The sequence below is a fragment of the Cyphomyrmex costatus genome, unplaced genomic scaffold (genome assembly GCF_001594065.2).
Source record: "Cyphomyrmex costatus isolate MS0001 unplaced genomic scaffold, Ccosl1.0 scaffold182, whole genome shotgun sequence".
Lineage (NCBI taxonomy): Eukaryota > Metazoa > Arthropoda > Insecta > Hymenoptera > Formicidae > Cyphomyrmex > Cyphomyrmex costatus.
In genome coordinates, this window is record NW_017275847.1 from 847,643 (window position 1) to 869,362 (window position 21,720).

The 21,720-nt window shown below is 31.8% G+C and overlaps 1 protein-coding gene across 1 annotated transcript in view; it reads right to left on the reverse strand.

The window, feature by feature from the left end:
• Positions 1–21,074, reverse strand: part of Syn1 (Syntrophin-like 1) — a 109,200-nt gene extending 88,126 nt beyond the window's left edge. Inside the window, exons 1-2 of the mRNA XM_018537748.1 lie at positions 20,990–21,074; positions 11,864–12,052 (exon numbers count right to left, since the gene is read on the reverse strand). Coding sequence (XP_018393250.1) covers positions 11,864–12,052; positions 20,990–21,074 — 274 coding nt within the window. The remainder of the gene's footprint in view (positions 1–11,863; positions 12,053–20,989) is intronic.
• Between the last annotated feature and the right edge of the window lie 646 nt (positions 21,075–21,720).

The window sequence follows — 21,720 nt, forward strand, 5'->3', positions numbered from 1 at the left end:
TATATACATATATATATATATACAGATAAATTAAAAATATGTATTACAAAAAATGTACATATAATAAAAGAAAGGGAATTAATATTATAATATCATTAATATTATATATCATTAAATAATTAATATAAAATGTTTAAACTTCTGGACTTGTATTCGAATAAATAAATTTACAAAATATTGAAATTATAAGCTAAAATTTCCAATATTAAATAAAACAAAATTAAATCTAACAATAAATATAAAATCAAAATAAATAATCATTATCTGCAATATATTATAAAACAACATGACTATTATAATAGTAATATATCGCACAAAATATCAAGTCTCAAAAATAATAACTTTATTAATGTGCGTGCGCCTTCTGTACGTGTAGATACGATAATTGACAAATCTTTATACTTTTTAATTAAATCATTGTGCAATATAATAGTTCTTTATTTTTTGAACACAAAAACTATTTCATCGGATCATCAAAAAATATTTTATCGTATTAATTAAACGCATGAAAATTAATTGAACATTACAGAATCAATAGAGGAGAGAGAGAGAGAGTAGAGAAATAATAATTATAAAAGATAAATTCGAGCAACGCGAGAATATATGGAAATATTTTTCTGCAATACACGTATTAGAAATGAATTCATATTTTTTATAATATTTGACCAGTAATACATAAATATTTTAATTATGTAACATTATCATCATCATATAAATAGAAATTAATGTCATAGAACAATAATCAAGAAATGACTGATGCGAATTCCACATGGCAATGTTTTAATTATTTGCAATATGATCTTGAGACAAAGTTCTTACTGAATTCTCATTTTCTTTCCCCATATGGGCTTATCTCGTCGCTTCTCTCTAACCTTTGTTCTTTATTTTTAGATATCAAACCAATCGTCCTCTTCGAGAAAAATTTTACGATATATCGAAATTTGCGCTGTTGACGAAACAGGATATCTCTAAAGAGGAGATGACGAAGCGTATTATTCAGTTTTTTATTATCCTTTTCCTTCTACGAACTTCTTTCAGTAATTGTCTATCTATCGACGGAAAAATAACACGGAATATGATAACAGAAATATTTTCGGAATAGGCTGAAACAAGAGGAGTTAAATATGTAATTTTTCTATCTTTAATGTGAGTAATATAATGCAGACTTAAAAAGTAACATCTGTAATTGATCGTTTATGTAAAGTTATAACAGATTTACAACGTAACAAAGCCCGACGGTAATAAATATTGTTTAGTTATGAGTAAAATCTGAAACGGCTACAGCATGCGAAAGATAGAAGAGAGAAACGAAAAAATAATGTCGCGATCCTTTATTTCTGCAAAACAGTGTATGACTGTTTTTCGCACACACTATTCCGAGTAGGTACATTATATTATATGCATATACAGAATACGTATATAGAGTATACGTATTCACAGTAAAATACAAACGAATATATTTCATTCGCACTGTGCGCACATTCGCTGTGTGACTTTATATTTTTACATAAACAATACAAATAGTCTCGATATAAAAGAGAAAAAAGAGGATGTAATAATTCAAAAAGATTACAAAATGTATATTTTCGAATAATAATTTTCATTATTGTGCCATATATAATACTTTAATTCTTCGTGACGTTAAGAGATAGATTACACTTTCCTCCTCTATAAACAAAAGATTGTATAGCGCGTATTGAAAACTGAGATTGAAATAACATAATTAATTAGGAATCGAAAACATAAACCATCTGCGAAATCCAGCAACTTCATCTTCCTCGATGGAGGTGGTTTCAATCCTCAATGCGCAATTGCAATGCAACTTCAATCTCTAATGCGTGTATGTACCTATAGTGTAATACGCTTTAACGCTGACACGGAATCTCATCGCAAAACGAGAATTGCGCGAGAGGCCCGTATCGTTGGTGCGCAAATTAATAATTCGCGACGCGAATAGTGCCAACGTCGTAACCGCTTCGCGTCTGTCGTGCTTTGAGAGGCGCTCATGTGAGCACGTATACATACATATACGCGGTCTGCGCCGTAATAGTCGCCGTCGACATCTATATCATTCTACGGCTTTTACTTCTGTCACCAAGTGAATTTGCCGACGCAGAGAATACATTGCAGCATTGTAGCGTATAAAAAGTCTTACCTTGTAAATCTTTCGAATTTTGTATTTTTATCTCAAGTTGGTTTTTTTTTATCTAGGACCATTACTACGTTCGGAGACAAAATGTATACTAAATTTTAATCAATATTTATTCGAATAGTATTCTAGGTTAGTAATCAAATATTTACTAAATGCAATATATACGTATTTATGTGATACAAGAACCATTAACTGCCATTTAACTATCAGTCTTTATTTAGTAAATATTTACCGTATGTAAATATTGAGTTAGTACTATATATTCCAGTGAAAATTTTATTAAAATTTAGGACGTTTTCTTCTGTATGTCATTATTTAGCGTTTATTCGAAACAAACATTAATTTTTTATTACGTCATTACAATATAATTTATGTTCGTACTCATAATGTTACATATATGTATAAGAAAAATTTTTAAGAATTTTTTATTCGACTTCTTTGCAAATATGGAAGTGATCTTTTAACGTGCAATCTCTTTCACAAAATTACTATTATATTCAGTCTCAAATAATGCCCTCTTCCTCTCACTCTTCTCTCTTGTTAGTTGAAGTACATTATTGGACATGACTACGTCTCTATCTCGAGTTTATTATGCTGTGTTGATTTATGTAGTCGGTGTAACGAACCTTCAGCATGACGGCAAAGTATTTAGCTAGCTATGCAAGAGTCGAACTATGTAAACACGACCTACCGGAAGACACTGAAAGAAGGTTGGACTCGGCACAATCCCGAGGAATTCTCTGATAACGAGTACTATCACGGTAATCGGATTTGAAATTGTTACAAACAAAAACGATGACGAGATACTCTTATTTGTCGACTCAAATTTTATCCGAGTAAAGCCGAATGATTAAAGATTTGAAGGACTGTGGGAATTGTATTCGATAAATCCGATCTTACCTACTTTAAAGAATTGAATGTTAAAATGTATAAAACAAACCGGTGGAAAAGAATTAAAAAGTCGAAAAATTACAGACATTTAGTGTTAAGTAAAAGATGGTTCAAGCTTTAATTATATCTCTAAATTATATTTAAAAAATTATTACACTAAAATTATTATTATACCATATGCACAATTGAATCTATATTTCAACTTTGCATGAAACCTCGTTTATTACATTTCATATTTATTTTATTCGTTCAAAGTATCTATGTATTTTGTTTAATCGATCTCAACCGATCGTTCATATTATAAACAGCAGATAATATTAATTCCAATGCATTTGGATATAATGCAAAACAACAGAAACTATAATTAATTATTGTTCGAACAGATATAATCGAAACATTTTCAACGTAATTGCAAACTTTATTTGCAATTATATAATAAATAATAAAAATATTTTCACATATACATCTAACAATAAGAATCTCTATATTCTTAAAAATTTAATCTTTGGAAACTGATTTTGAAAAAAAGTAAAACTTATATCGAATCATATAAAATCTTTTGTCACAATAAAAAGACATAATGAATATTCATAACATAGTACTTTACAAGCTGTGTATCTTGAATTCGAGAACGATATAAAATCAATTATTTTTCAATTATTTCTTTATACACCATTATGGCATTATCATAGAATGTACACATATTTTTAACAAAATGAAAAATTATGAAAAAAATTACGAATCTTTCTATATTGTATTTTTGAAAGTACTACAAAAAGTTTGGCAACGATTTAAAAAATCAGGATCAACAATTATTTCAATAAGTAAACATGTTTTAAGAAATAATTAAAATAAAATGAAAAAAAGTTTTATTTAAATCATAAACTTGTATTAGAAATATAAATATTAACGTCATGGAACGGTTTCAAACATATATACAAAGTATGTACATAATATTCATTTTCATGGTATAAATTTTTTATACTAGTCATTTTTGAAGACTGATATACATCGATTCTTAAAATCCGATACTACCTACAACTCTGCTTCTCATATGTGGACTCTAAATTCTCCAGATCTCCGAATGATAAACTGTTGCATCTCGTTGCAATGGAGAAATCTGTGTCCTTTGTATTTCTGCGCCCTCGATCCTTAATAATTAACCCGTTCATTGTATACTCGATCCGCAGGGACGATCACCGTAACAAAATCCTCGTCGTTAATGTTACGGCATTATCATAGGACCATCACTTATATAAACCATCCCGGTACGGTTCGCGTAACGATATCAGAGTATAATGGAGCCCTTGCAACGACGACATGTACACAACGCGATAATACTCGTACTTACACGATACACTACACGCACGTGTGTCCACGCCACACGCCTGTGCACTCACACATGCACATGTATAGGTATGTGTATATGTACAAGACAAACATGTAGAAGTACTCGTTTGTATCGCTCGGGATTCGCATGACGATGGTAATGAGACCTTTGCCGGAGGGCTTTTCGGCGCACAATGCAATTCCGCTTGTTACTGATAACGGCCCCTGCAATTGCTCGTTACCTATGGCCTCGCCCTTTTTGCATCTCCCAACTTTTTTCTATGTGTCCATCTCTGTGATTTTCACAGTAGCACCTGATCCGTTTCTTGTTATGCAGAATTGAAAGCCTTTCATAACGTAGTATCGCTTTCGTCAAGAAAGTACGGAAATCAAACTATATACAGTGTAATAGTAAACAATTAAAAAATCGAAATCGAGAAAAAATAAAAATGTGCTTTATATAATCACCATCTATTTCTAACAAACATTACATATTATTTCCTACGGAAAAATTCTTCTCTGTAAAATATTTTTGTACAATGTGTATATAATTTATTCATTTTTATAAATTTATGAATACTCATCAATATCCAGTATATAGATATCGCTTACAAAAATTTAAAAAAAGAGAAGTTAAAAAATGTTTACTGCGGATAATCTTTTAATTTCCTTGTTCTCCGATAAACTTCGATCTTGTACGAAATTTGTTTTATCTTCACCCTCATCCGATTATCGATATAACGAACCAACATGGCAAACTTTCAATAGAACGTTGCAAGTGTAAACGCAACATCATGTGCGTTTTATAAAACACCTAATCAAAAAGAGAATACATTAAAGATAAGATTAAAATAAAAATACTCTACATTTTGTTATGATTATTTACACATCTTTCTTTATACTTCTCCCTACTAACCCTTACAGGGATACATTTTTTTACTAGACCCCAATATTTTCATCCACTTTTCCTTTTCATAAGAATTATATTACATAAAAGTACTTTTTATGAATCTTTTTTTTATTACTTATACACATTATATAAATAGCTTTTTTCTAAAAGTAAGATTCACTTACTTTTAATATTTTTACATATCTAAGATTTTATGATAAAATAAAAAATAAGCAAAAGTAAAAATTTCTCAATAAATTATATATTATAAAATAAAGTGTGCTTAATAAGTATTTGTTAAAATTTATAGCCTTTTAACTTTAGTAATTTATGTGCAATCGCTACAGTGTGCAACCCAATTAATTCAAAAAGAAAAACGCGTCCCTTTATTTTAATTTGTTTATGATAAAAAAATATTGTTTAATTAAAATATCACTATAGGTAGTGACAGTTTAAGTTTTCAGAAGTGCAAATTATATTAATATATGCATATTAGTAATTTAATGTCAAAGAAAACACAAGATTCAGAAAAAAAAGATATGTACATCCCATTACATCTACATAAAGAGTTAATTTTATCTGCATAATGTAGATTGGTAGCGAATCTTCAATTTTTATAATAAATATGTACCTAATATTGTGACAAATGTATGTATGGCAAGAACTAATTTTTGCCCACCGTTAAAGATCCTTTCAATCCTCCATTTGAGAACCGAATGTTAGTTCATAGAGAACCTAGAAATTGATCACCTCGCGATGTGTATCACATTCAGACTCGGACGATCGCGCAAGTCGAAATCAGTAGCGGAAGGTGAAAGAGCAGTGAGATGGAGAAGGGGGAAGAGTGGAGAGTGGAGGATGCGAGAGTTAAATTAGTTTCCGGGGCAAAAGCTGGCTGCCGGCCGGTTTTCAGGACTAACCCCGTGTATAATTCCAGAACAGCTCCATCAGGCTGGAACCCACGAAGAACCTTCCATCCAGACTATCCGACCGCCTCCGCTAGCACCACACGAAGCATCCCCTAACACGTGTGCGCCCACCTTCCCGGACTTCGCGGGTGCTGCAGTTTGCGAAGTTAATTACCGCCGGATAATTGCACCCTATATGCCGTCCGTCTGATTAATGAGGCGCGGCTAAGCGAGGATCAGCAGGGATACTAGAACCTTTGCTCATCTTTTACCTTTTCTCTTTTGTCATCGAGGAGTGATTCGTGATTTTCTCAAGATAATGAATTATTAATTTACGTTCGATTACGATTATTTTAATATTTCATATGACTATCGCACAAATGTCGAAATTAACAAATTGGATGTTTTTAAAAGAAGTTTTACGAGAACTGTGTAATTAATTTAAAAGGAATTAATGTTTTAGGAAAGTAGAGATGATTTGAGATAAATATTTAATGCATAAACTATTCCTACTTTCTCGTTCAATTTAAGCTCTCTTGATTAAATGTAGATATAATATATTATTAATTGATTCTTTCACATAGAAAAAATGAGATGTTTTCCTTAATAGAACTTTAGTAATTCATTAAGAAATACCGACAAATTAAAATTTCATTTAACTTCAATCTATTACATTTTTTATTATATTCCACCCAAATTCAGAAGTTCTATAATTTCCTTACGAATCCGAGATCTACCGAAATGTGATTGCTTGTGGAGTTAGGAGAACTTGCATAAATTAATATCTGCGCAATCACAGTATTGCTTTCGCTTATCTCTAGAGGTTGTTCCGGAAATGATTCCTTCGAGAAATCCTCAGGAGAGCATACAGACACTCAAAGGAAATGCTTTTCGCACAGCTTGCGGTTACCTTGCGCGAGCTTGCAAAGCAGCCGTCTTCCTTGGCTAAAATCCTTCATGCCTGAAGAGGGGAACTCAGCAAGATCTCGAAAGGTTGTCTGAAACGGCGGGAAAGCTTGATTACTGACTTTGCGTCGCGACGTCAATTCCGTCTGATATACTGCACATGCTTAGGAGGACACTCTATACACGGGTAGGTGATCAAAGAGCGCTGATTGTTAATTAATTAACATTGGAAGTACATCAGATTACGTAATCGAGAAGCAGATTCAGATCTTAGCGAATTGTATGTTTCGACTTAATACATTACAGATTGTACTACATGATGCACATAGAGTTCTTGAATACGTAACGAAACGATCGCCTAAATCATACTTCAACAATATTTTCTAAATAAGTATTACAAACAGACAAATTTAACAGATTTCATCTCGTTTTGTGCGTATTAACAGTACTTAAAAAATTAGGTATAACTAATGTTAATTATTTTTTATCAATTTATATATAGAAATATATATAATAAAGTTAATTTTATCTATTAATCTTATATTTTTAATGATTTTTATTCATAAATTCCATTCTTTCAAAGAAAGCACGATTTAGGAGACTCACAAGTACGGTTTAAGCAACCAATTACTTATGACTTATATACATATCATACTATAAATAAGTTTAAGTTCATTTAAATAGTATAACACATATATACAAGTACCTTTAAATAAAGTTTATTTAAAGAGTTTATGTAACGTATTATAGTGTAAAAATAAAAGAAATCAATAGCGCGCATAAAACTTAAATTCATAAAGCTTAAATTCATATTGTATAATACAGTTTGTCGCATTCTTACCAAAGAGTGTGCCCATTTAACCGAGTCAAATATGAAACATCGTGTGCATTTTCATCTCAGCGATTTACGAAGCAGTGCTGACAGCCGCTAGTAGAACACCGGCTTTTGCAATTCATGATCTAGAAAAGCCCCAGCAAGCTTTCGAAACGGCAACGAATACAGGCTCGTCTGTTTGTTTTCAACGCGCGACGAGTGTAACTGAACGTTTTCAACCGCAAAATGATGCTCGCGGTCGCAGGCATCGTGTAAACACGCGCATTCAACGCAGCAAAACCGTCTTTCTCTATTTTTTTACGCCCTCCTCTGACATGCTATGCTTTTGTTCTCCTTGTGCCACAGGCCATGCCTGCCCTGCATAGGTGCTCATTTGCACGTAGCATTGCATCATAACATTTAGTATCATCTCTTGCTGTTGTTATCTCAAACATCATAATCAGCAATATGATACACTTGAATACATGCAAGTATACAGAAGCAAAAGCTGCAATAAGTTCGAAATCAAAGCGAGTATGATATCCAGATGCAAATACAAGTGTTCAATTATATATATATATATATATATAACATATACATATAATTGATATACAAGTCCAGATACTTACAAGAAACTTTCGCAAAGTGTTAAATTATTGATTTTTAATGTGTGAATTTTTTATAGTCTTTTATAATCTTTTATAGATTAAACATGTAAATAAAGGTAAATTAAAAAAATATTAATTACGGCCAATAAATAATTTTAAGAGATAAACTTTTATAATGAAATTATTCCCATTTATCTATGTTAATAATACTCTGTAAAAATAACTTTAAAAATATGAATTTAGATATTATGATAAAAATATGAATTTATAATTATCTTTAAAAAATACTATTGAGAGATGTATAGATAAACAGTTTTATTATAAAACTTGTATATAAAATTTTTGTTAATATCTTAAAAATTTTTTAAACAACAAAGAAAGTTGAAAACTGCTTTAAGTATAAGGGGTAATATTCATCTGTTTACTTAATCTATTATATATACAATATTTCATTATAAAGTCAGAATTTGACACTATGTGAGATTCCCGTGTTAGTAAATTAATAAAAATATAATTACATGCAATTATAAATACTAAAAACATTCAACTTTCTCCTCTGTAGTTATCTTGCTATAATAATTCCTGCTAAAATACAATAAATCTCATTTTTCGGCAATCGAGATTTTACCTGCACTTTAACGTAAAAGGATTACGATGGTTTGCGAGCGCAGCGTATGTCCAATTTATCGTCCTGTTATCATTCATGTTCATCGATCGAAGCAATATGAATGCAATCATCGTCGCGGCAACGACATAAAATTTACTGCATCGGCTGTAAAATTTACCATTGACCAGAATTGTTCACCGACTGCACATTCGCTGTCCGCGAAATCGTTACAAGTAACCAATATGATCGAAAGTTAATGAGAAATCTAACACAAGATAAGTGTCTCCATTCTCGATCTACTAATAATAATATCTTTTTAAGAATGAACGTAGTTTAAAATTACTTTCCACTTTCTGAGCAATTTCATCATTATGATTAGCGCTAAAATTTTTATGCTGCAATGCGGATGCTACCAAATTGATTTAAGAAATATCAGTAAGCGTTACTCTATGACATGGCTTAGCTAGATGCCGGCAAGAGATACGGCACGTCTTTGATTGCGTTTCTTAGCTCACAGCTACCCCTTACTGTCCATCCCGTCTGTCACCACCCCTTTCGGCGCCGACCGCGCTTGTCTCTTCCTTTCTACCTTCTCCTCTCTTAACAGCGCAGCTATTCTCTCTCGCAGTTTTTCTTTCAGTCCAAGAGAGTCGAGTCGCACAGGGTCGGTTTAACCCTTCAATCTCGGGAGTTCTTTTAACTTTAGTCTTTCTTACTTTTTCTGTATACGATAGCGTACGACTTGTGTTTTTAGTTATCATTCTTAAAGGGCAGAAGAATTGATTAAAAACACATATATATTTAATTACATTTAACAAAGTAATAATACGTAATTATACGTACGTTACAAATTATTAATCCTTAATTACTATTTTTCAGACTTGCATATATCCGTCATTTTTAAATTATAATATTTTAAACTTTTTAAATCTTATAATTTTTTTTCATAAAATTTGTATTATGTATCCATACATGAAATAAAAATAAACAATTTGAAAATAGGATTACAATGAAGTAAACGGACAATACGACTGTAATAATAGAGACACTTAACTAAACTAAACTGTTCAAATAAAACAAACACTGCATGCCACATATGGGACACCGCTAACAATCCCCAAGAGGTGAAAATTTGTACGAGCGGCCCTGAACGGAGATGGCGTGCTTAGAGAAGAACGGGGAAGAGAAGAACGGAGAAGCTTTACAGAATTAAGGAGCCATTCGCCTTTCATTAACTCACTACGAGCCCAAGGGGGAGAGATATTCTCTTCGTGCTAACTCATCCTCAGTTTATCACTACGTAGACGCGGAGGGAGGCGACTGTCTCCGATAGAAGGACTGGACTTTTATCCTGCCGCGAGGCCATTTACCACCGTCGCTGCGCTTGGCAAATAGGTAAACGAGATCTCTCCCGATTCTCCTAAACTCTTCAACCGCGATCTAGATTGCACTACTTCGTTAATCAAGACGATAAAACGCGCAATCCGTTTGCGTTTTCCATTCCTCTCTCACGTTTATTTTCCTTTGAACGTCCTCGAGTTTTAGATTAAATTTGACGTAATCGGCGGCTCTCACCTTAATCGCTTCTATACTCCTTTAGAAAAGAGAAGTCCAATAAAGTAATTATAGTTAACGAGTCCTAATTCATTTTCTTGTTTTCACTGAAGAAAGATTTGTTGATTTGAACATTAATGTTGAAATACAGTTAATAGCACATTAACAAATAATATATAATTTCTGATAGACATAAATTATATACCAATAATATAAATTATGTATATATATAAAAATCACCGGATATTTACTTAATAATAGATTTTCGGAAACATCTTAAAACAAAAATTAAAGTATCAAAGCTTTTTCCAATAAGAACCGATTAAAAAGATCATAAAGCTAATACAATATTCCGTGTCTTCAAATACGACAAAATTGATAATGGCAAAAGTACTGTCATTAATCACTTCTTAATGATATTGGAATTATTATTATATAATATTTAAAATCACAAGCATGTATATGTACGGAAAGAATAATTGCAGATTTAAAACTAACTTTGTTGGACCATCAAAATAATTATGCAAAAACCTCAAGTATGTATGATGAGTATTGCTGCAAAAAGTTTTGACATTCTAGTAACCAGTTTGAGAATAATTATTTTGATGGTCCTATAAAATTATTTTCAGATCTGTATTTAGCTAAATTTTTAAATACTTCAACAAAACTATTCTTTTCGCGTAAAATAATGATAAATGCGTTATACACATTTTTAATAAAAAAAAATATTATTATGTATGCCTATAAAAATGGTTTTACTGGAGTATCTAAAAATGTATTTGGATGATCAAAATAATTATTAGCGTAGCGTAGAACGTTTAAACTGGTTACTAGAATGTTAAAACTTTTTGCAGCATCGTCATCAACGTTTAAACGTTCTGCATAATTATTTTGATAATCGACCATAATTATTTTCAGACCTATATCTAGCTAATTTTTCAGACCCTTTAACAAAACCATTCTTTCCGTATATTCCTCGCTCCAAATTCCTGGCAGAAGACAAATTTAAATGGTAACAAACTGCTTTAAAATAAAAGATACATTGCCTTGAATATTTGTGTGATAACCCTCGTGTGTAGGAACATTGTAACAAATTGGGAAATAGCTAGGGTCTCAGAGATCCAACCGCACAACCGACGAATTAATCTTTACATGGTAGACGAGCTACTCAAACCGAGCATCGACTTTTCGGTGTTAAGACTTACCGGGATCGGAAGAGGGATGCGCTCTGGTGAGTCTGCAGAGTTGTAATGGCAGATAACGAGTATCCGCCCGTGGTGGTGACTTTGGCGGCGGTGGCGTCGCGCTCAGGAAACCGCGCTGAAGTTCCCAGCCCACTTCCTGGATGATCGAAGCCTTCCTGAAGTACGGCGTCACTTCCCGCAGGTACTTCACTGCAACGAGAAAACATGTCGTTAGAATGTGTCTGTTTTTGTTTTATCTCTTAATTCTGTCTAAACTCTCACTTACATAGATTATATACATATATGTATATGTATATAAATGTATATATTTCGTTTTAATTACATCTACTAAACTTTTATTCTTTTTCTCGCTTTATAACCTGCCCGAGCATACACTTCAAGATGATGATCACCTTATTACAAAAAACATAAGAAATCAATTAAAAAAAAATGTACTGCACATTAAAAATAAGAGTTATTAAAAAATTATTAAATTACTAATAAAAAATTTTGTTTATAAATAAAAGAAAAATATTTGTTATAAAGTTTAATATATATAATTTATTATAAATGTATATGTTCACAGTATGCAGAATTATAGTTTATCGAAAGCAACATTGTTAAAAATAATGTTTTATTTTCCTTCAACGTGATTTGTCATGGTTTATCTTCGTTAAAAGTAACAATTACAGATTCGTGAATAAGTCCATTATCGAAAAGAGATTGTATGGTATGGATTCTCCGAAAAAACTTTAAAACGAAAAAGGCAATTTACTTTTGACGTACTTTACGTTACTCGTATGAGCTCAGATGTTTACGCGTTCAAGGACCTGCGAGAATTCGGCTGCGAAAATGTAACTTTCTTTTCGAAAGACGGCGACTCTGAAACGAAAGTCGTGTCGCGGAAATCGAGTATCGACCTTTCAAATTGCGGAGGTCCCTCCGCTTAGTCGACATCTTGTCGGTCCTATTACGCGAAATTTAATGGAGAACGTCACGTGGCGACAGCGACGAGACGGGAGTGGAATTCTGATGTATCGTATCCACGATGATCCAATATGTTTGCCATAAGGCTTCATGTGGATGGTATGCACAGCCAGCTATTTACTCCCTTTCGATCTCAACGACATTTCTGCAGATCACGCCAATCCCCTTGATTGAATATATCAGCATTCATAAGCGTTAGCGTTCAGTGTCAGCGCCTTTGCTTTCATGTAGCTTTTAGTTTTGTGAAAATTATCACAAGGATTTACTTCGATTAAATTTATATTATTATAATGTACAATATAATTTAGAATCTATTATAGCCGTTCTTATATTAGATATTAACTTATTATATTATATACCGTAAATATTTGAGATAATACAAATAATCGATACCTAAGTCGTTAAAAATCAATTACAACTTTGCATTGTTTATAAAATTGTATTTACAATTCTAATTTATTGATCAGATTGAATGAACAATAGAAGCAATTTTCTTTCCGAGCTAATCTTGCTGAATTAATTTCATCGTCAAAGGATTAATCGAAGGATAAGACCACGTGTCGAAGATCATGCCCATCCAACTTTTCATGCGCGCACGTACTCTCGACGACCTAGCTACCGTATGCCGACGCGCAACGTATTTCTATTGAATTTATTTCGGTGCTCTGGACGGTGCACGTTGCTGATTGCAGCTACATCGAGCCGACCAGGCAGGCAGGCAGGCATCGGGACGCGCCGCGCCGCGCTGGACCCGACGCAGCGCAACGCTTCGCTTGCCAGTCACGTATTCCTGCATCATTTGCTATGGGTTTCATACCAGCCATAACTCTACGGATATATCCACCCCCTCTCGCTTCAGTAACCCCTTTCTCCCCTTCCCCTCCTCTCCACTCCTCTCTCTCTTTGGCCTTCGACCGCTTCAAATCCCACACGCCATAACTGCTACGTCGAAATTGTGTCCTCGCAGGCTTGCAGCTCTTAATCCGCCATGCATTCATCGCGCGAGGAAGTGGCGTCGGAATTAATCAAGTCTTGCCTGTCGTCGTTAATTTGAGCAAAGGCCGCTAATTTTCATTCGCCAGCGAGCTGTTAATCGCGAAGCGGCCTTTGACAAAACAGAATTCACGACGGGATTGAATGGCATTGTACCGCTTGCGAGTCGGCAAGCATAGTGTCGTGGAATGATGTGACGAGGAGATCGGTAAGCTTTGATTGAGCTTTCACGTAGGTTTGTTTAACGGTATTGTAGCAGCTGCTACAGAGACTCGTCTAGTTGCATTTAGACCCATGAGTGTAGAATAAACTTGGACATTTATCATTTTCCAGCCATCAAATGGCAAATCGCATACATACAGTTGTTAAATGAAACGTAAATTTGCAAAAAATGTGATAAATGTTACAGTAAAGTGTAAAGAATGTAAAAGTGTAAATAAAATATAAATATATAAAGTAGTAATTCTAAAAATGGTAAAAGAACAATCATATATGTATAATACATCATACATATTATTCAAATACACATATTCATCAAATCTGCAGTAACGTAATTAATTTAACAAATTCTTTAATTCTGAAATTCAATGTCTTATTAAATGTTACATTTAAATGATGTGGAACTTTCTATATTTTTTATACACAAACTCGCTGTACTCATATAACTCTACGTTTGTGTATTTCCTTTATCCAGAATAACGGAATAATTGTATTTTCGATTGTACCCTCAGTTGCAAAATACTCTATTGTACGCGTATATTTTAATTAGAAAATAATTAGACCCTCCATATGCACTTCTTTTACTAAGATGTGTGATTTTTTGCTGATTGAATATGTAAATTTTACGCTATAAAAGATCGAAATTTAAGCAAAACATAATCATAGGTCCGAGAGGACCTATTACCTACTGCGTGGCTCCATCGGCACATTCTGCTCGCATTCGCCGTCGAATCGCTGGGTTAGCCAGCGTTGCGAATCAATCGACCATAATCGCACCCGTTGAATCGGGTTCTCCCGTTTCCTGCGTCTGGAAAAAGCGTTTCGATGGCAGCGACGCGTACCGCATATCAATAGCCCATCTCGTCCCGAAAGCTGGCCCCTGCATCCAGGAAGGATGCTATAGCGTCATCCTTGTTGCGGCCAGATAGGAGACTAATAAACCGGAAGACAGCTATCGCGCCTATACTCGGTAAATCGATCATGGCTCGATCCCAAGATCGTAATTCGATCTTTGTACATCATAGCCTATCGAAGAAATATAATAGCCAATTCAAACATTTATATTGTTTGCTTGCATAATGTGAATAAAAGTTTATCGCTGGTTTGTAGCAGGTTGTGTTTCACACAGAGTTTTACAACTCAAATTTCTTTACTTCTTTGTATTATATTTTAAGATTTATTAGTATATATTAATTTATTAAATAGAGCAGGATTTATATTATTTGATTATTATTTTGTTTGTTTCCTAACAGCTAGTAATATAGTGGTCTTGAAACGTAAAAGGAAGCACAATTAGAAATTTTACGTAAAATTTCTAGCTAGAAAATAATTAAACAATTTTACACTCTTATAGCAAGTAAATTGCGATGGTTAAATGAAAATAAAAATATTAAAATAGAAAAAAAATACATAACGCATCTAATATAGCATTCTAAAATTATTATATTATTTTATATTTCACTGTAAAATATTTTATCTACAGCTCTATCATTATCTTTATTATTAATTAAACATCGATTTCGCTACATTTTTAGTTTACTTGATATCTTGTTTCATCGGCAGAAATATCTCCAAAGTGAATGTTGGTATCTCGTGTAGATAAAAGAGAGAACGATACCACGAAGAGCGTGTCTAGCTATTCGTCCTGGGACCGATACTCGTTTCGAATTCTCCTGTTGCGATTGGCAACAGGATTCGGATCTTGCGAACCCTTACGAGGCGAGAACCCATTTCTTTCTTCACGATCGTAAAGCCTCCAGGAATTTCTCTCAAAGGATCTTCCTATGTAGTAAAACGTTTTCTACGTGGGGCAAATTTCTCGACAGATTTTTGAATTCTATAAATCCTGACGGAACCACCGCAAGCCATTCAAGAAAAAGACATTAGGCAGAAAGCCATCGCAATTTGCTTTCCGTCCTTTCACCTCATGATAAGTAAAGAGTTTGTGAAAAACGAATCTTTTAACTCTGCTTAGCAAAAGCTCCAGCTTTCCTATGTTAATATTTCAAAGACAAAGTAAAAAAAATTTAGAGAGCATTCACTTACCTCAAATTTTTGCTATAGGATCACTTAATTGTGTATTATATTTCTATAAATAATTGCAACCATGTTATAGAAATATCATATAGTATATGGCATATGTGTGTGTACATATATCTTAACGTCAGATTATACATATATTCTCAATTTATTAAATGCTGTTCAACAAATCGCTTCGATTGATAGTCTGTACGATTTCCCACCTAAATTTAACACTACCACTTTTCCATAAATCGCATATCTCGGGAACATGATATCCTATCGATAACGAGGATGCAGGAAATGCGCGCGACATAAAAGTTGAGAAAAAATGTCGCGAAAGCTATCGGACCAAATGATTGGCAGTAGTACATATTTTGTATAAAATCGAAATTATGCGATTCGATAAATCATACAAAAGTAAGCATATTGGGATAAATTAATTCTTTAAATATATTTGAATCCGTGAATATATATAATATATATTGTTCAATAATATATATTTCAATATAATAGATGAATATTCATTAATTTTTAATCAAATTAATTAAAAATTATTAAATTTTTATTTAAAAACGTTATCACAAATTTTATAAGATCCATGCATGGAGAAAATATAATTTTTCGAGTTTTTATATCCGCAGTTAATTTCATAAATTTTAACTTAAATGAGTTTTTTTATGTATGATGGATATGTGGTAAAAGAAAAAAGAAATCATATGCCAGCACACATATAAAAATATATATATAAAGTATAATAAAATTATAAATTATTTCTTTATGACAATAACTGCTTGCATCTAATTTTTAAATTCAGTTAGTAAAAAAAAAGTAAAAAAGAAAAAGTTAAGGAATTTATAGTCGTAAATAATTTTCAATTTTTAATTAAGAGTGTATTTAACATATTCATATTTTGTGTGTGTGTGTGTGTGGATTAATACTTTACAGATCTCTATTTTCTTCTTTACGAATATGTGTTTGAAAGATCTGTTATTATTTACGAATCACATTATCTCTTATCTTCAATTATTAGTTCAAATATTTATAAATTCATGAAGTAAAGCCTTCATATTGATTAATGACAGCTTTTCTATTTGATATTTTGTTTACACACGCACATACACACGCGCGCACATAAAACATATATATATATATATATATATATAAAGATATAGTATATGTATATGTACATATACTCAACATTTCATGAAACTAAAGTTAAACTAAAAATATCACTAAAGAATATTTAAAGATTATAAGCATCTTTGTAAAAATTAAATTGACAAGTAATCAAAGATTTATAAATAATTGCGATTATTTGATTCTTCAAATATGAATGATCAAACATAAATATTCTTCCAATTAGCGATATTCATAGAATTGCAATTTGACGTTAATGAAATGAATGAGGTGTTATAAAACGCGCGAAATTAGTAACTGCAGTTCCTTGTTAAGCTGATAATCCATTAAAAAGAGCAATTTTAGCCTAGAGTATTATAGAAAGATCCAAGAATCAGCTTTGATAAGGTAGTCTTGATACATTCCCGCATTTGAAGGATTTTACGAACCTTTTTCTTACGGGAATCATACGATTATTCTGTAGCAATAGAGAAAAGAGCAGATTTCTTGGGCGGCTTCTCGTAACCACTCGCCTGAGAGCAAAAATCTGATGGGATCAGCCGTTCTCCTTCGAAAGCGTTACCGGGAGAACGTTTAATCTGCTAAAGGCGGGTCCGACGAATAATTCACTCAACGGACGATACGAAGAAAATGAAGGAAAAATGTGAGTAGTGAAAATCGGGCAAATAAAACTCAAATGAGTTGAGTTTTCAACGAAAGAATAAATAGTTTCAATATTACACTTTATTAACTATTAACTATTGCGCAAATAATTATTAAGTTACTTTTATAGATAACTCAAAATTAAAGAAAAAACAATAAAGAAATATTTTATTTGACAAATTTGCTAATGAATCTACAATAAATAGAAAGAAAATGCTGTGAAATATCTTGTATATAGCGTCATCGATATAGATATGTATATATTTTTCGATAAAAAGAAAAAGCATGCTTTTTTATTCTTGATATCATTCTTGTTATATAGGAAAAATACGTTCTCTCTTATTTCGGTCTGTTATCAGTGCGAATTTATGCAAACCCAATTATCGAACAAGAGATATTAAAAATTAATGCAAAGAAATGATGGAAGGACAGTTCGCGCACTTCTATAAATATTCTGGAAAGACACCTGATCTTCAAGATTTCCTGAACTGTATAATAATTATTGCATTGCTTTATTTCAGCGAGTTGCCTCAATATGTACTCTCACAAAACATTTGGATATGTCCAATATCAAATTTTACGTGCATTTTTCTTTCTTCTATATACAAAAGAATACAAAATGTCGCAGCCTTTTTGCGAAATTAACTTTTTTATACATGTTTTTTTTCAAATTAGCCATTTCTACCACATTATGCTATAATTTTAAGTAAATATCTTTTAAACGAGTACGTAGTTTTAAATAAACATTTGTACGAATATTTATTAATTTTATCTATATCTGTATATATGGTATATAATATAATATAAATAAAATTTAATTTAATATTCGTAATGCTACGACCTTATATATTAAAATTGCAAATAAATTTATACAACAAAACGCGATATTACATAAGAATCAAAGTAAATAAAAATAAAGTAACTTTTAAATCAATGAAAAAATTGTGTCAAATTGATAAACAGATAATCGGATGTAATAATAAAACAATCTCTCTCTCTCTCTCTCTCTCTCTCTCTCTCTCTCTCTCTCTCTCTCTCGTCACTTCATAAAAATTCTATTCTACAAAGTAGATCCCCGAAAATTCCTTGCAGTTCACCTATCTCTCGCACAAATATCGTTCATCGTTAAAATATCTATTTGATTTCACAAAATATTTTAGTCAGCTTGCGCTGACTTTCTTTAAAAAAAACTCATAAAATGTAGAAAAAAATATTGTCCAATCTTTCACTCTGACGCATTTTATTCCCGTTATTTCGATGCTTGTTCGCGATCGGAAAAGCGCTTTCGAAAACGATATGATTTACGTCAAAGGATCCTGTCATGACGTACACGAAATGGCACCTTCGCGTGAAAAGGGTATTTTCTCGGCACACACGGCGAACGGGTGTAGGAAGGACCGCTACCACCTGTCGATCCCACTGAAACGCCCGAGGGATACCGCCCCCGTGTGCGGGCGAGCGATCGACTTTATTCCCTTATTCCCGCAGAGACCCTTCGTGCCAGCCCGGGCGTCACGTTACGCTCGGACGGACGTACGAATCCCAGGTACGTCGATATCCCGAATTTGATTGTCGATCCTGTTCTGTCAACAACCAGCATTACCCGTGCGTTCACGTTATTAGATGACGCGTGGATATAAAGGCCACGAAATGGAATATTCTCGCGTGAGGTCAATCGAAGTGGTGCGAAAGGCCGCTTTGATATAATGCGAGAGAACCCCAGAAAATCTTCTATATATCGGAATAGTATTACACAATTTATTTTATTATATTAAAAGTTTGTGTCTATGCAGTGTTTATTAGCGTAAAATAATAATCATTACAATAATTATTAATATTAAATTATTCTTAAATTTAAACGGTCATACACAATGTAATTTCTGATGTTATTTCCAGCAGTTAGCTTCAGATTATGATTGCGTTTCAATTCCTACAAATCTATTAGAAAAACTAGGCAAACTCGATCTGGACAAACTAGAAACTCTATAGACAAACCAAATCGGCGCGCAATTTATAAAAAACTAAAAACTATTGCACATGAACATTCAACCACTAAAAATCTTCTACCAAAAATATAGGATTATTTTTCTTATTTGATTTTTATATTTTACTTTTCTTATTTAATTATTCTTATCGGTCTAAACTTCACTTACAGTATTTCAGAAAGGTTATCTTAAAGATTTTTTAAATAAGTTTTAATTGCGAGGAATAAAATCTAAAGTATGTATTCTTATCATATACATGTATTTACATATTAAACTAATGCTGAAATTTAATCTAATTTTGATTTTCTTGTTATACATAGAAAAGTATATGCGGACCGTTTATTAATCTTGTCATTTGAGACTGCGCTGACAGTTATGTAGCAGAGATCAATCGATTTTTCAAGATGCCCTGAAAATAAAATAAAACGAGGGACTAGAAGTCGATCTCCGCGCGTCTGTTGCCGACGGAAGATATTTCTAATATCCGGCAAATCCCTATTCCCTTATTTTGTGTTAAAGTTGATGTATAGCGTATAACCACTAAAATATGTTATTTATTTAAAAATACATTTTTCCAACGGTTATTAGACTTTAAATTTAACAAGAAATTGATTTTTTATCAAGAAATTTCCAATTTTCTTAAAAATCTTATTTTCTTAAAGTTTTAAATAATATTGAAATAAAATATACAATATCTTTTAATCGCCTTCTTAACATTTTAACAATATAATGAGAAAATTTGATTTATATGTATAAAAGAAAAATTTATGTTTCTAAAAATGTTTAGAAAAAAGGAAAAATGCTTTTTTAACAAACTCCTATCAGTTTATAAATTATCAATTAAAAGCTCAAAAAGTGTTTCCATGGACATAATATACTATAATATTTATTTTAATAAATCTAAAAATATCAAAAAGGAATATTATTATTTTTAATAATTTAAAAAAAAATAATGTCTAATATTTTACGTAAACTACCTAAAAATGTCGTTCTTAAAAAATATATGTATATTAATCATAAACTCTTTTCATGGCGATTCATGTCAAACGCAAAATATTTTCAGTTTACACACCAAGGTAATTTTTGCTTACAAAATTTTCTTCCATTCACAAAATATGTAGTTAAAAAATCTCGCAAACTAAGATTTCTTTTCGTACCTTACAATTAGTGATGACGCCATCATCATAAATGGTCAATGCTTTCAAACTGCATTTCGCTTCTTTTTTCGTTCTTTCCATCTTTGCCATCTTTTCTAGAGATCTTTTTTCCTCTCGTGGAGTTTTCTGTCCAACAAATCGTTCGAATTCTAAAACTTTCCTTACAAGAACATGACAACGCCGAAAACACACAAATAAGAGATATAAATGCCGAAATATTCGATATGGCAATATAAAAATTTTTATGGAGTATTTGTTTACTTTCGAATGTTTCTTTCAAAATACTATATCTTGTCATTTTGATTTTTGTTTCTCCCATTTATGTCATATATTTATAAAGTCATCCTTGTACTTATTACATTAAAATCAGCGGAGAAAGAAAGAGACAAAAAAGAAAAATAATCCCTTTATAAACTTACCGTAAACTTTTAATATGAATATAACTGTATATATGGATATAATCTGTATATAAATCTCATTATAATAATAGAAAATATACAAAAGAAAATTTCCTTGTCTCTCTAAAAGAAGAAAATACAATACAAATACATAAATCCGTGATAATAAAATTAATTATTAATGTAAAAATAATAAATGAATCAAGTTATAAAGAAGTCGTTGCAAATAATTTAGAAGAAAATAATTAAAATATATTTTATAAAATTAACAGACTCCATGTTAAATACAATTAAAATAACGTTTAAAATAAAATGTATAGAAATAAAATTCAAGCTCG